Here is a 12908-nt window from a genome sequence, read left to right as displayed (position 1 = left end):
CATAGGTTTTGGGTTATTGTGTACATAGTAGGTTTTATAAGAAGGCTGCCCAACTGGCTTCCAGGGTGGTTGAAACATTTTACATTCCCATTAGCATTATGTGAATGTTCTATTTGCTTCACATCCTTACCTACACTTTAATTTTCAGTATTTTAGTAGTATATATATATCTCATTGTGGGTTTTAAGTTGTATGTTTGATAGCTGTGGTAAAAATGAGTCTATTATCTATGTTTTTATAGGTATCAGTAGATACTGTGGTGTAAAATTTGCTAAGGAAAAATGTTACCAGCACAGTGAATGATGTGGCCTGAATTTTTGTTTCTAATTTGCCTTTTCATTTTGTAGCTTGAGAATATCCTCTCAGTAGTAGTGTGTACTATTACTTTTGGCACGGAGCACAGGCCAGCATTGAGGCCTCCATACTGTCCTAGGTGAATACTTTTGTTTGGCCCAGAAGTCAGTTTTTTTTTTCCTTCAGGCTTAGAATAGGTCAGTGTTTTTCCAGGTAAGCACCAGGTGAAGTAATTGCATGCCCCCCCCCCCCCCAACACAAATGAACCAACACACACAGACAATAAGTATTTTAAGGGTCTTCTGTGAGAGTTTCTTTGGAAAATTAGAAAAGTAAAACTTAGTGCACACTCTCCTGGGTGTATCAAGGTAGTGTAAATGTGGAGTTTTTACCACATTTTGTAGTCATTTAGTATTGAAAATTTTACAGCTAATTTTTTTCTTTGATTACAGTGCCCATACATCACCCATCAGCATCTTACCAGCCTCTGCAGAGTAAGTAGTATACTTATAGAAGACAGCTTAAAAAGCTTTTAAAAATATTAATAAGCTGTAGAAATTAAAAGCATGTATTTATTGTAAATACTTACTTTAGAGGAGAGATTGTACATAAGGTAGTGAAACTGGTTAGTATTTTATGTACTTTAGTCAGAACAAATGAAGAAGGAATGTATTGCACTGATACACAAAGATGAACTTTTTTTCAGATGATTTTTTTTTAATCTGAACAATGCCAATATAGCTTTTTTTTCTAGTAAAGGTTCCGTGCCCCACCCACTCCCCCCCCAAATGGCTGCTTTATTAATACTGGCTGTGGTGCATGGCATGTGGAATCTTAGTTCTCCAACCAGGGATTGAACCTGTGCCCCCTGCAGTGGAAATGCAGAGTCCTAACCACGGGACCACTGGGGAATTCCCTGAGAAGTCTTTTTAAATGGCTTTGTTATGTTGTAGGGAGGAATGAATTACTGGGACAAGTGATCATTCCTGCGTCAGTAGTAGTATTGACATGATTGATTTGTGTAATGTCTGTTTGGGCAAATTTCATTTTAAAATTTAAGCAATTATCATGTATTCCTTTTCTGTATTTCTTTTTCCACTCTAGCCTATTCATTTGAATACCATTGTATATTTTTTTAAACTGGTTGTACATTTTAAAGTTTGTGTTTATGTGACCAAATAACCTAGTTAGGGTGACTGCTTCTCACTAAAATGTGTTCTGTTTTATAGCATTTTAGAAAGAACAATTAGAGCAGCTGTGGAACAGCACCTTTTTGATCTGCAGAGCAGCATAGATCATGATCTTAAGAACTTACAGCAGCAAAGTCTCGTGTGTAATAATGAAGCAGGAAGTGTTAATTGTGATGGGGAAGGATCTAATAACCAGTAAGAAACTTTTAAAACATTTGACTACTTTTTATTGAATTATAAAATTGTTTCACCTTTTAAAAAACAGTTTTTTCTTTAATGATAGTGTCTGATCTTACTTGACCATTTCTGAAAGTCAGTGTGAAAAGTGACTTTGTATATACTTGCTTATAAATTGTATATACTTCTTCACATTACAAATCTCATAAGTCTTCTGTTAAGATAGTAGACATTGAGTCCAACAAAGTCTGTGAACACCAGATGAAGTAGTGGGCTTATATAATTACCTTTAGGATCTATGTTATGTGAAAAATAACTTTAAAAAGAGTAGACCTATATTCTGTTTTCCAGATGGTCACACCATGGCATGTAGTTTTCCAGATAGATAGGTACTGGGACAGCAGATTGACATCACTCCTAGTGCACATGGTCATTGAATGAATTGGTGAATGGAATCATCCTTTGCTATTTAACTTGTTTTCCTGTCTCCAGGCTTTGCCTTCCCTACCCTCTGTTGTTTTAGGTTAGCTGTTAATAATTGGATTTGTGAAAGTTAAAAGTACCCCATGTACTGTGTGGTGTGTGATGTTACTCCACTCTTCATCTGACTTTTTATCTTTAAGTGACGAAAGCTTCATATCCTTTCCTGTTACCTCAGCCCTAGAGGTGCTTTCTTCTGAGTCTACAGATGATTTTTATAGTTTGCATTGGTCAGTTTTTGTTTTGGGGACAAATCTATAGAGCAGCATAGATCATGATCTTAAGAAAGACGTACCCAAATTTGGAGAATTCATAGGAAGGCCAAAAAAAAAAAAAAAAAATAGATGACTAGGTAGAATTTTGTTTTTGTGTTAAGAATTAGATTTTTGAAGGCCAAATATGTCAAATACACCAGACTAGCTATCACATGTGGAATGAAACTGAGAAATTAATAGCTATAAATACCAATGCTGGGACTATGTTTATGGAATACCGGATTGTACAACTGCAGGTGTGCCATATAATCTGCATGGATGGCATCACCGCCAGCCTGTGCAGTGATGTGATGGCCCTGATTTGTGTGCTTTGAAGGCATTATTTGAACTATACAGGTGGATCTGTAGGAAGTATTTGAGTTGAATATGAAGGAAAGAAGCAGTATCCAAATGGTAGAAAGAGAAAAATGTTTCAAAGGATATAATATAAGCAGATTTCTTGGAGTTTGCCCTTTTGGCTTAGCTAGAGATCCTGAAAACCTATGTCTATGCTTAGATATTATTATAGAAATAACTCATATTCTCATGGTAGAATTCTCATATTGTCTGGTTGGGGTATCATCTTTATAAACAACCTGCAGTGTTTTACATATTCTAAATTATGTAAGATGAAAAAATCTGCAGTAGGAAGCTATTCCTGTTGTACTTGAAAAGGTGTTAAACACTGTTGCCCAGTGCTAGACTTGGGTTTTAATCTGCAAACAGGTCGTTACTATGATTTAGCATGTGCATTTGTAAGGGAGATCACTGTTTTGACACATAAATTATTTTTAAAGCCATTCATTTGCTGTGAAAATATTCAAAGTGGATAATAAATTAAGGTCCTTACAACATCCCATGGAAGGACAGAAATAAACTTTGAATCCTTTATAATCTAACTTGACATGCTAAATAAACTGGATCTTTATGAAAAAGATATGTTTTCTACTATGAGAAAAAGTTTCAGATTGTTACTTTTATTTATTTATTTTAAAGGCATTACATATTCAACATGTGGCTTGATCTGACTTTTTAATCTTCATTACTAGGGTTGATATTGCTGATGGTATTATTAATGCCAGTGAACATAACAGAGACTGTTCAGAACCTGTGGCTAGCACTAATTTAGACAATGAAGTTATGCAGCAAGATTTTGTATTTGAGGATGAAGAAAATAACCAGGTAAGAAATGTAGAGACTTAAAAATCTCTGTGTTAAGTGTACTAGATCAACAGTCCCCCACCTTCTTGGCACTAGGGACTAGTTTCATGGAAGACAGTTTTTCCATGGATTTGGTGGGGGGTGCTGGTTCCGGTGGTAATGAGAGCAGTGGCAGATGAAGTATTGCTCGCTTGCCTGCCTGCCTCTCACCTCTGCTGTGGGCTGATCCTCACAGGCCAGGATCCTAACAGACCGCAGCCCAGGTGGTGGAAACCCATGTATGTACTAGATTACAATTCTGATTGCTTTATGTGTTCCTTTGGTACCAGAAGCCTTAGTTCACTTTCTTTGCTGATACATGTGTTTGTCTTGATTCCAAGTCCCAAGAACATACATTGTTTCAGTGGAGATAAGGAACCATCATTGAATAGAGAAGTAGATGCAGAATACCTTATTTTTAAATACTTTTCTGGAAGGAAACAAATTACAGTGTCAGCTGAGGTGATTGTTGGTTTTATGGTTGAATTTTGTTCTTTTTAAAAGCCATGTATGTCCCAGATATTTTCTGAAGAACATGGACTCTTTTCATAATTATGGAAAGCCCATGAACATCATTTAAGAAGTAAATTATTTTCACTGTCAACATTTTTTAGTAATAACATTTAAAAAATAATTTCAGTTAGTGTACAAAGCATTTTTCTAAGACATGTTTCAAAGTTTTGTTAACACTTTTTAAAATAAGATACTTAATGGATGAGGAAATTTTCTTCAGCATGTTTTCATTCTAAATCATATGCTAACATACATATTGTAACGAATCAAAGATTTGTGTTTAGGCTTTCCCTCTTAATAGCAGTATAACTTTGACTAGTTACCTAACTTTTCTGAATTTTTGGTTTTTGTTTTTCTTTATATAAGTGGGAGGTAATACCCACTCTAGAGGTTTGTTATAAAGATACAAAGAAGTAAAAGTACAAACCTATTTTATGAACTGGAAAACATTTCACAGAATTTAAGCTGCTCCTGGACTTAGTTTTATTGGACTCGTATGTAACTAATATTCTTACTTTCTTTCACTGGCATATTAATCTTTTTTCATCTGTTCATGGTTATTGATTCTGTTCTTGTCTCTTTGCTCCACTGATACACTTTCTTCACTTAGCTTTCAGGATATCTCACTCCTCTGTTGTTTTTTTCCCTCCTTGACTGGCTGTTGTATCCCTTTGCTGATTGCTTTTTGTGTTCTGAAATTTAATATGGCCCAGGGCCCAGTTTTCTCAAGTCACTAATTTTCATTACTCCAGTGGTAATCTCATTTAGTCTAATGGTTTTAAATACCATCTCTCAGCTAAAGGCTCCCAAGTTTATACTCTAGTCCAGATCTCTCTCTTAACTTTAGATTCCTATACCTAGAAGCTCTGCTCGGCGTTGAATATCTTTGTTGTTGTTCAGTCGCTAAGTCGTGTCCAACTCTTTGCAACCCTGTGGACTGCAGCATGCCAGGCTTCCCTGTCCTTCACTGTCTCCCTGAGTTTGCTCAAACTCACGTCCATTGAGTTAGTGATGCCATTCAATCATCTCATCCTCTGTTGCCCTCTTCTCTTCTTGCTCTCAATCTTTTCCCAGCATCAGGGTCTTTTCAAATGAGTTGGCTCTTCATATCAGGTGGCCGAAGTATTAGAGCTTCACCTTCAGCATCAGTCCTTCCAATGAATATTCAGGGTTGATTTCCTTTAGGATTGACTGGTTTGATCTCCTTGAAGTCCACAGAACTCTCAAGGTCCTTTCCAACACCACAATTCAAAAGTATCAATTCTTCAGCGCTCAGCCTTCTTTATTGTCCGCCTCTCACATCTATATATGACTACTGGAAAAATCATTGCTTTGACTATATGGATCTTTATTGGCAAAGTGGTATCTCTGCTTTTTAATACGCTGTCTAGGTTTGTCATACCTTTCCTTCAAAGGAGCAAGTGTCTTTTAATTTTGTGGCTGCAGTCACCATCTACAGTGATTTTGAAGCTGAAGAAAATGAAATGTCACCATTTCTACTTTTCCTCCATCTATTTGCCATGAAGCAATGGGACCGAATGCCGTGATCTTCTCTTTTTCAATGTTGAGTTTTAAGCCAGCTTTTTCACTCTCCTCTCACTTTCATCAAGAGACCACATTCTGCCATTAGAGTGGTATCTCTATATCTGAGGTTGTTGATATTTCTCCTGGCAATCTTGAATATCTTAACATCTTAATTAAACATCTTAATATCTTAAAACATCTTTTTTTTTTTTTTAAAGACTCATTTATTTGTTTATTTTGGCTGTACTGGGTCTTTGTTGCTGTGCAGGCTTTTCTCTAGTTACCAAGTGGGGACTGCTCTCCAGTTGTGGTGTGTAGGCTTCTCCTTGCGGTGGCTTCTCTTGCTGCAGAGCATGGATTCTAGGGCGCACAGGCTCCAGTAGTTTCCATGTGTGGGCTCAGTAGTTGTGGCTCTCAGGCTCTAGAGCTTGGGCTCATGGGCTCAGTTGCCCTGAAGCATGTGGCCTCTTCCTGGAGCAGGGATTTTATCTGGACCACCAGGGACCACTAGACCACCAGGGAAGCCCTGATAAACATCTTATAAACATTTTATAAGCATCTTAACATGCTTAAACAAGCTGCATGGCAAGGTTTAAAAAAAAAATTCTATACCTTTATTATAAGCTAAATGCTTGCATAAATTTTATTATAAACTAAATGCTTGCATAAATTTGCATAAATTTGGCTGTTTCTCTTTCCTTCATCAACTGTGAATGATCCTTGCCAGTGTTTGGGATTTTGGCCATGCTAATAGGTATCTAGTGTTATCTCGTTGATACAGTTTACAATTCCCTCATGACATAGGGTTCAGCATCTTTTCTGAAAATATGCTTATTTTGCCATCTGAATATCTTGGCTGAGTTCAGGTCTCTTGTTCATTTTTTGATTGAGTTGTTTACTGAGTTTTAAAAGTTCTTTATTATTTTGAGTAAGTCTCTTATCAGATATAAAATATCAGGTCTTAGGAAATCTTAAGGATTTTTATATTGATATGATGAGATTGATCTCTTAAGTTTTTAGTTATAACAAGTTCTATAGTAATTTGTACTGTTTGAGGGTGGAAAGTGTCAGTAAATCAGTAGCCTGATTTGAGTTCATATCAAAATATCTGATGTTATCAGTAAATTTCTCATATCGTGCCGTGCCAAGATGCTTCAGTCATGTCCGACTCTTTGCGACCCTGTGGACTGTAGCCTACCAGGCCCCTCTGTCCATGGGATTTTCCAGGCAGGAATACTGGAGTGGGTCTCTGTGCAGAGGATGTTCCTGACCCAGGGATTGAACTCACATCTGTGGCTCCCACAGTATAGGCGAATTCTTTACTGGTGAGCCACTGGGGAAGCCCAGATTTCTCATAAAAGCAGTTCATTTCCGGATTAGCAGACCTTCATGGCTGGCACCTTGCCAAATTTGCAATTATTTATATCTTCTGAACCCTATTTATATCTTCTGAACCCTGAGAAATTGCTGGAATTTAAGTACCTCCTTTCAGAAGTGAAGGCCAGAAGTATTTGGGAAGCTCTAGCAGACAACCAAGAGGAAGAAATAGCTATCAGTTTGACTTGAATTGTTATGAGACTCCACTTTCTTTTTTTAAACAGAAATACTCAATACCTCTGACAGGCAACAACCATTCAATAATGTGTTGTTTTTTAAATCAGTCTCTCTTTTTAAAACAGTCTCTCTTTTAAAATTAAAAAAATTGAGGTATAGTTGACATATTACGTTAGTTTCAAGTGCATAACATTGAGTACCTGTATATATTGTGAAATGATCACAAGTCTAGTTATTAGTATCTGTTACCACACAGTTAAATTTTTTTTCTTGTGATGAGTCTTTTAAGATCTACTCTCAGTAGCTTTCAGATATGCAATATAGTATTATTAACTGTAGTTATGATGATGTATGTTATAGTTCTATATCTTATTTATTTTTTATCTAGAAAGTTTGTACCTTTTGATTACCTTCACCCATTTTCCCCACTACCAACCCTCACCTCTGGCAACCACCAGATATGTTTTCTATATAGATGTTTGACTTTATCTTAAAATTCCACATAAAAGTGAGATCATATGGTATTTGTCTTTGTCTAACTTATTTCACTTAGTCATAATGCCTTCAAGGTCCTTCCATGTTATTGCAAGTGGGGATGCTGGGTTTTTTTTTTTAATGGCAGAATAATATTGCATTGTGTGTGTGTTACATGTATACACACCCACACAGAAAATTATTCAGCTGTTTATCTATTGAGGGACACTTAGGTTGTTTCTGTATCTTGACTATTGTAAATAATCCTGCAGTAAACGTGGAGGTGCACCTGTCTTTTTGAGGCAGCATTTTTCTTTGCTTCACATAAACATCCGGAAATGGAATTGCTGGTAAGCATGGTAGTTCTATTTTTGATTCTTTGAGAAGCCTCCATACCATTTTCCTTAGTGGCTGTACCAATTTACATTTCCATCTCCAAAACACGAGGGTTCCTTTTTATCCACATCCTCACTGGCACTTACTTTGTGTTGTCTTTTTGGTGATAGCCATTCTAATGGGTGTGAGGTAGTATCTCACTGTGGGTTTGATTTGCATTTTCCTGATAGTGATGTTGAGCACCTTTTCATGTACTTGTTGGCCATCTGTACTTCGTTTTTGGGAAAATGTCTATTTAGATGTTCTGCCCATTTTTTAATTGTATTATTTATTTTTTGCTATTGAGTTTTATGAGTTCTGTTTATATTTTGGAGATTAACTCCTTATCCAGATACATGATTTTGCAAGTAGTTTCTCCCATTCTGTAGGTTATTTTTTCATTTTGTTGATGATTCATCTGCTGTGGAGACCTCATCAGTTTTGCCCACATTAATTCAGTGAAAGAAATTGGGCTAGATTGAAGAATATTTAATGTATTTTTATAAAACCTTTAAAAATTGTGGATCATTGTGCTATATATATGAAACTTATATAATATTGTATATAAACTATACCTCGATTAAAACATTTTTTTTAAGTCTTCATAACCTAACTGATGGGGCTTCCCAGGTGGCGCAGTGGTAAAGAATCTGCCTGTCAATGCAGGAGACATAAGAGACACAGGTTTGCTCTCTGAGTCGGGAAGATCCCCTAGAGTAGGAAATGGCAACCCACTCCAGTACTCTTGCCAGGGAAATTCTATGGGCAGAAGAGCCTGGCGGGTTACAGTCCATGGGGTTGCAAAAAATTGGACATGACTGAGCACATACCTTTCACATTTAATCTAACTGACAGAAAAATATAATGAGTTGGCACTCATTTAAATGGAAAGTTGTTGTTAATTAAAAAGTTTTTTTCTGCTTAACACACAGCAGATTTTTGCTCCAATGTGTTTTTATATCTGTTGAACTATAAAATCAAGTTGGAGACTACAGTTTTAAGTTTTTCTGGGTAATCCAAATTTTTAGATTCTAAAGTTCTGTAGCTTTATTTCTGCCATCTGGTGGTTGAAAATGCTTTAGTAAGTTTTCTTATAAGCAGATGAAATGTGTAGAATAAAGCAGGGATAGTTAGCTTATCTAAAAGAAGTAGCTGCCGTACTTGAGCAAAACTAGGTCAGCGGAGATGGAAGGATGAGCGACTAAGCCATGTGGAAGTATCGTTGTGGATGGCTAAGGAATGGGTGGAGACCAAGGAAATTACTGGTCTTTAATTAGCTCCTGTCAGGAAGTCCTGACAGCCCCTAATACCTTGGCAATATGATTGTGCTGTAGCTGCTGCTCCCACTGTTGCTGCCATTGCCACCACCTTTTTTCACCAAAGGGCTCTAGCTTTCCTGAATTGAGACCAGCGTGCCTTAGATGTCCTTTATGAGGACTCTGATGTTTGTGGAGAAGGGAGGGAAGACAGCACAGGCTGCTTTGTCATCTGATATTTTAGAAAAAAGAGCTTTTTTCTTCTTGTGTATAAAGGATTAAATATTTTATCTGGAATGAATTCTGAGAAAGTAAAATTTTTCTAAGTGATGAAGTATATTTTAGTTTCTAAGGAAAGTATTGCATATTTCCTGTATGTTAAATGAAGACTGGCTGTATTCTAACATGACTAATAACTTTTATTTTTCTTTGTCCTGAGATATTGTGTAGAGCACAGTTCTGCACTCGACTCTGAATTTCATCTGTCTTTTCCACTGCTGGGCTGTCAGCTTTTGCTGTTGTCACTACATTTTTTTATATTATCCCTAATTGAGATCTTGTTTAATACTTTTCACTATTTAAGAATTGTGTTGCCTAAATCTGGGTGGAGGATATGTGGATATTAGTTATATCAGTGATCATATTTTATTTCAGTTATTTCATAGTAAAAAGAATTATAGGTTAAGTTAGGGTTGGTCATGTAATAGTATGCTTTATAATAGAGCTTTACAGTTTTTCTTATAAGCTCTTTCTTTTGATTCTCTGACAACAACCATAAGATAGGCACATAAGTGATTGTTACTGTCTTATTTTCCATCAGAAGGAAAGAACTGGGACTTGAATTTGGTGGAGTAAAGCAAAAAGGCTCGTTTTAAATATTGAATCTGTATAATGGTTTTTCACGGTTCCCGAAACCCTCATATTTAAGAATGTAAAGCTATATTCCAGAGCATGGAGGTTGTTGAAGTCTGATTTTTAGATCAGTGGTTCTATACACTTTGGGTCCCAAGGACCTCTTTATACTCTAGAACTCTGAATTATTGAGGGTCCCAAAAAACTTTTGTGTACCTAGGTATGTCTATTAGTATTTAGTATATTAGAAATTAAAACTGAGCAATTAAAATATTTATTAATTCACTTAACATAATAAACTCACTCAAGGTGACATAAATAAGATTGCTTTTTTTTCTTAATAAAAAGCAGCTATTTTTAAAAGAAGTTATTTTGAGGCATGGCATTGTTATACATACTTAGCGATCTTGCTACTGTCTGACTTAGAAGTCAGCTGGATTCCCATATGTGCTTCTGCATTCTCTCTGTTGCTATAGATTCTTTTGTTTCAAGTGCATGAGGCTAGTTAGCTTCACAGAGATACATTCAAAAAGAGAGTATTTTAATAACTTTTTACAGACTGTCTTTCACATTAAACAAAACTGCACAAGTAGTAGTTTCTTAATCTAGGAAGATCAAATCTTGATTTCTGAGGTGATCATCAAAAACACTAAAAGGTTTACATAGTTTGAAGTATGCACAGGACATTTGTATTAGACTTGATAGGTATTTATTTTAGGGAGGAGTAGGCATGGAATGGTATCTCAGAGCCCATTGGAAAATTAGGGAGCATTCTCATGTGCTTTTGAGTTTCAGCGTTGTTATTTCAAATATATGTCATAAAGGGATCTGGTGAACTGTGTGACTCCTCTGCTACCTGTTAGGAAGTTAACCAACTTGTATGTTCATTGCTGACGAGAAAGAGTAGTAGTTGACCATCATTTTTAGAGGAGAAAATTCTAAGGAAGGAAAAAGAATGTGATAGTAGTAGCAGTAGCTCTTGCCCAGTAGGGTAGTAAGAAAAACAGGGTCCTCATTTTATACACATGCACCCCCATACACACAACTCAAATTTTGAGGAAGGTCAATTACTCTCTAAAAAAGGACATTAACACCTGCAGACTATTTTAAGTAGTAGTTAAAAGAGGGGCATTTGACTAATTTATAATCTAATATCCTAATTTGGATTGGAAACTTCTCAACTTTAAGGGGATGGGAACTCCTTAATAAGTGGTGTTCTTTTTGTCAGTGTGTAGGTATATTGTTAGAGCCATGCAGTGACCATGGTGATGGTGAAGATGACTGTCTTGAGAGGTAAGCATTTTTTCTTGTTGTTGCTAATTAACTATTCATTTTGAAAATTGGAGTTCTTTACAGATTCTGGGGTGAATTTTTTAGATGAAGCTTTCTGTTACAACATATATTTTAGGTGAGCAAACAAAACCAAACATCTTATTTTGATGATAAGTATAAAGCATATTAGAGCTTCCCAGATGGCTCAGTGGCAAAGAATCCACCTGCCAAAGCAGGATACTCAGTTTGGACCCCTGGGTTGGGAAGATCCCCGGAGAAGGAAATGGCAACCCACTCCAGTATTCTTGCCTGGGAAATCCCGTGGACAGAGGAGCCTGGTGGGTTACAGTCCATGGCGTCACAGAGAGTCAGATATGACTGAGCTACTGAGCAGCAGCAGCAGCATAAGGCATACTAAATGTCCATAAATATTCAGAGTAGATACAGGTTAAGACAGGTGTTATAAATTGGAAAACATTCAGAAATTAGAACACTGCCTTCTTGGAAACACTTCAAACTTTTCACTTGATTTGTAGAACAGTTCGGGAGTTTATTGATACTCTGAATACATGCTTCAGTGAGTTAATTCAGAAGTCTTGGAACTGTCTACAGCTAACTGAAAGATTGTAACATATTTGCCTGGACAAACATATAGGGATTTTTTACTCCTATTCCAGTTCCTCTGTGTGTCCTAGTACAGTCCGACGCAGTTAGTGCTTGTTTATGTCCTTGGCTTGCAGTAATGGAAGGGGGCATTCCCTAGGCAATAAGTCTTTTACGAAAATGGCAACCCACTCCAGTACTCTTGCCTGGAGAATCCCATGGACGGAGGAGCCTGGTGGGCTACAGTCCACAGGGTTGCAAAGAGTCGGACACAACTGAGCGAATCCTTAGTCACCATAGATACTTGATAGAGTCCCTTTGAACAGAAGCTTTCTAGAATGTTTTAAAGTTTTGGATATCATTACTCTTTTTATGATTTGTTAAGACATTGCTAAAAAATGTGGATAATTTTCTTAAGAATGACGGTTTGATCTTCTGAAAACATCAGTAATGAAGTTGCAGATTAGACTGTTAATACCGAGAAATCCCATACAACGTTACTGATTTGGTGGTAGCCTGTTGGCAAGGGTAAACTTGCATTAATGTTGTTATCTCTCTTAATTGTGAGTAGAAAACCTGTTCTCTTAGGGCAAGTAAATTCTTTGGAGCCGTATCTCTGAAGCATCCCCCTACACTGAAGGTCCACAGATTGCCTGCTTACAGCAGCTCCTTGTGCTTCCTTTCAGGAGGCAGGAATGATTCTCTTCCAGCCCAGGGAATATTGGAGCTATGGGCTGAAGATAAAAGATTAACAGCATTAACAGGCATCCCCAAAATGATGACATCTGGATTTGATAGAACAATAAGGATCCAACTAGTGAGGACTCAAGCTTTATCGAGAAAGCTCTTTCCTCTTCAACTTACGTGTAGATTAGCAAGCTGCTTTTTAG

The 12908-nt window shown here is 36.8% G+C and overlaps 1 protein-coding gene across 5 annotated transcripts in view; it reads left to right on the top strand.

Annotated features, from left to right (window-relative positions):
* FAM13B (family with sequence similarity 13 member B) overlaps positions 1–12908 on the top strand; it is a 77374-nt gene that overhangs the window by 43989 nt on the left and 20477 nt on the right. For all 5 annotated transcript variants that reach the window (XM_005891697.3, XM_070374387.1, XM_070374386.1 and 2 more), the window contains 4 exons: positions 747–788; positions 1524–1679; positions 3445–3577; positions 11372–11436. In XM_005891697.3, the coding sequence (XP_005891759.1) occupies positions 747–788; positions 1524–1679; positions 3445–3577; positions 11372–11436 (396 nt within the window). The remainder of the gene's footprint in view (positions 1–746; positions 789–1523; positions 1680–3444; positions 3578–11371; positions 11437–12908) is intronic.

This window comes from Bos mutus, chromosome 7 (genome assembly GCF_027580195.1).
Source record: "Bos mutus isolate GX-2022 chromosome 7, NWIPB_WYAK_1.1, whole genome shotgun sequence".
Lineage (NCBI taxonomy): Eukaryota > Metazoa > Chordata > Mammalia > Artiodactyla > Bovidae > Bos > Bos mutus.
Note: the sequence above shows the minus strand (reverse complement) of the source record. Positions and strands in the feature narration are given on the sequence as shown.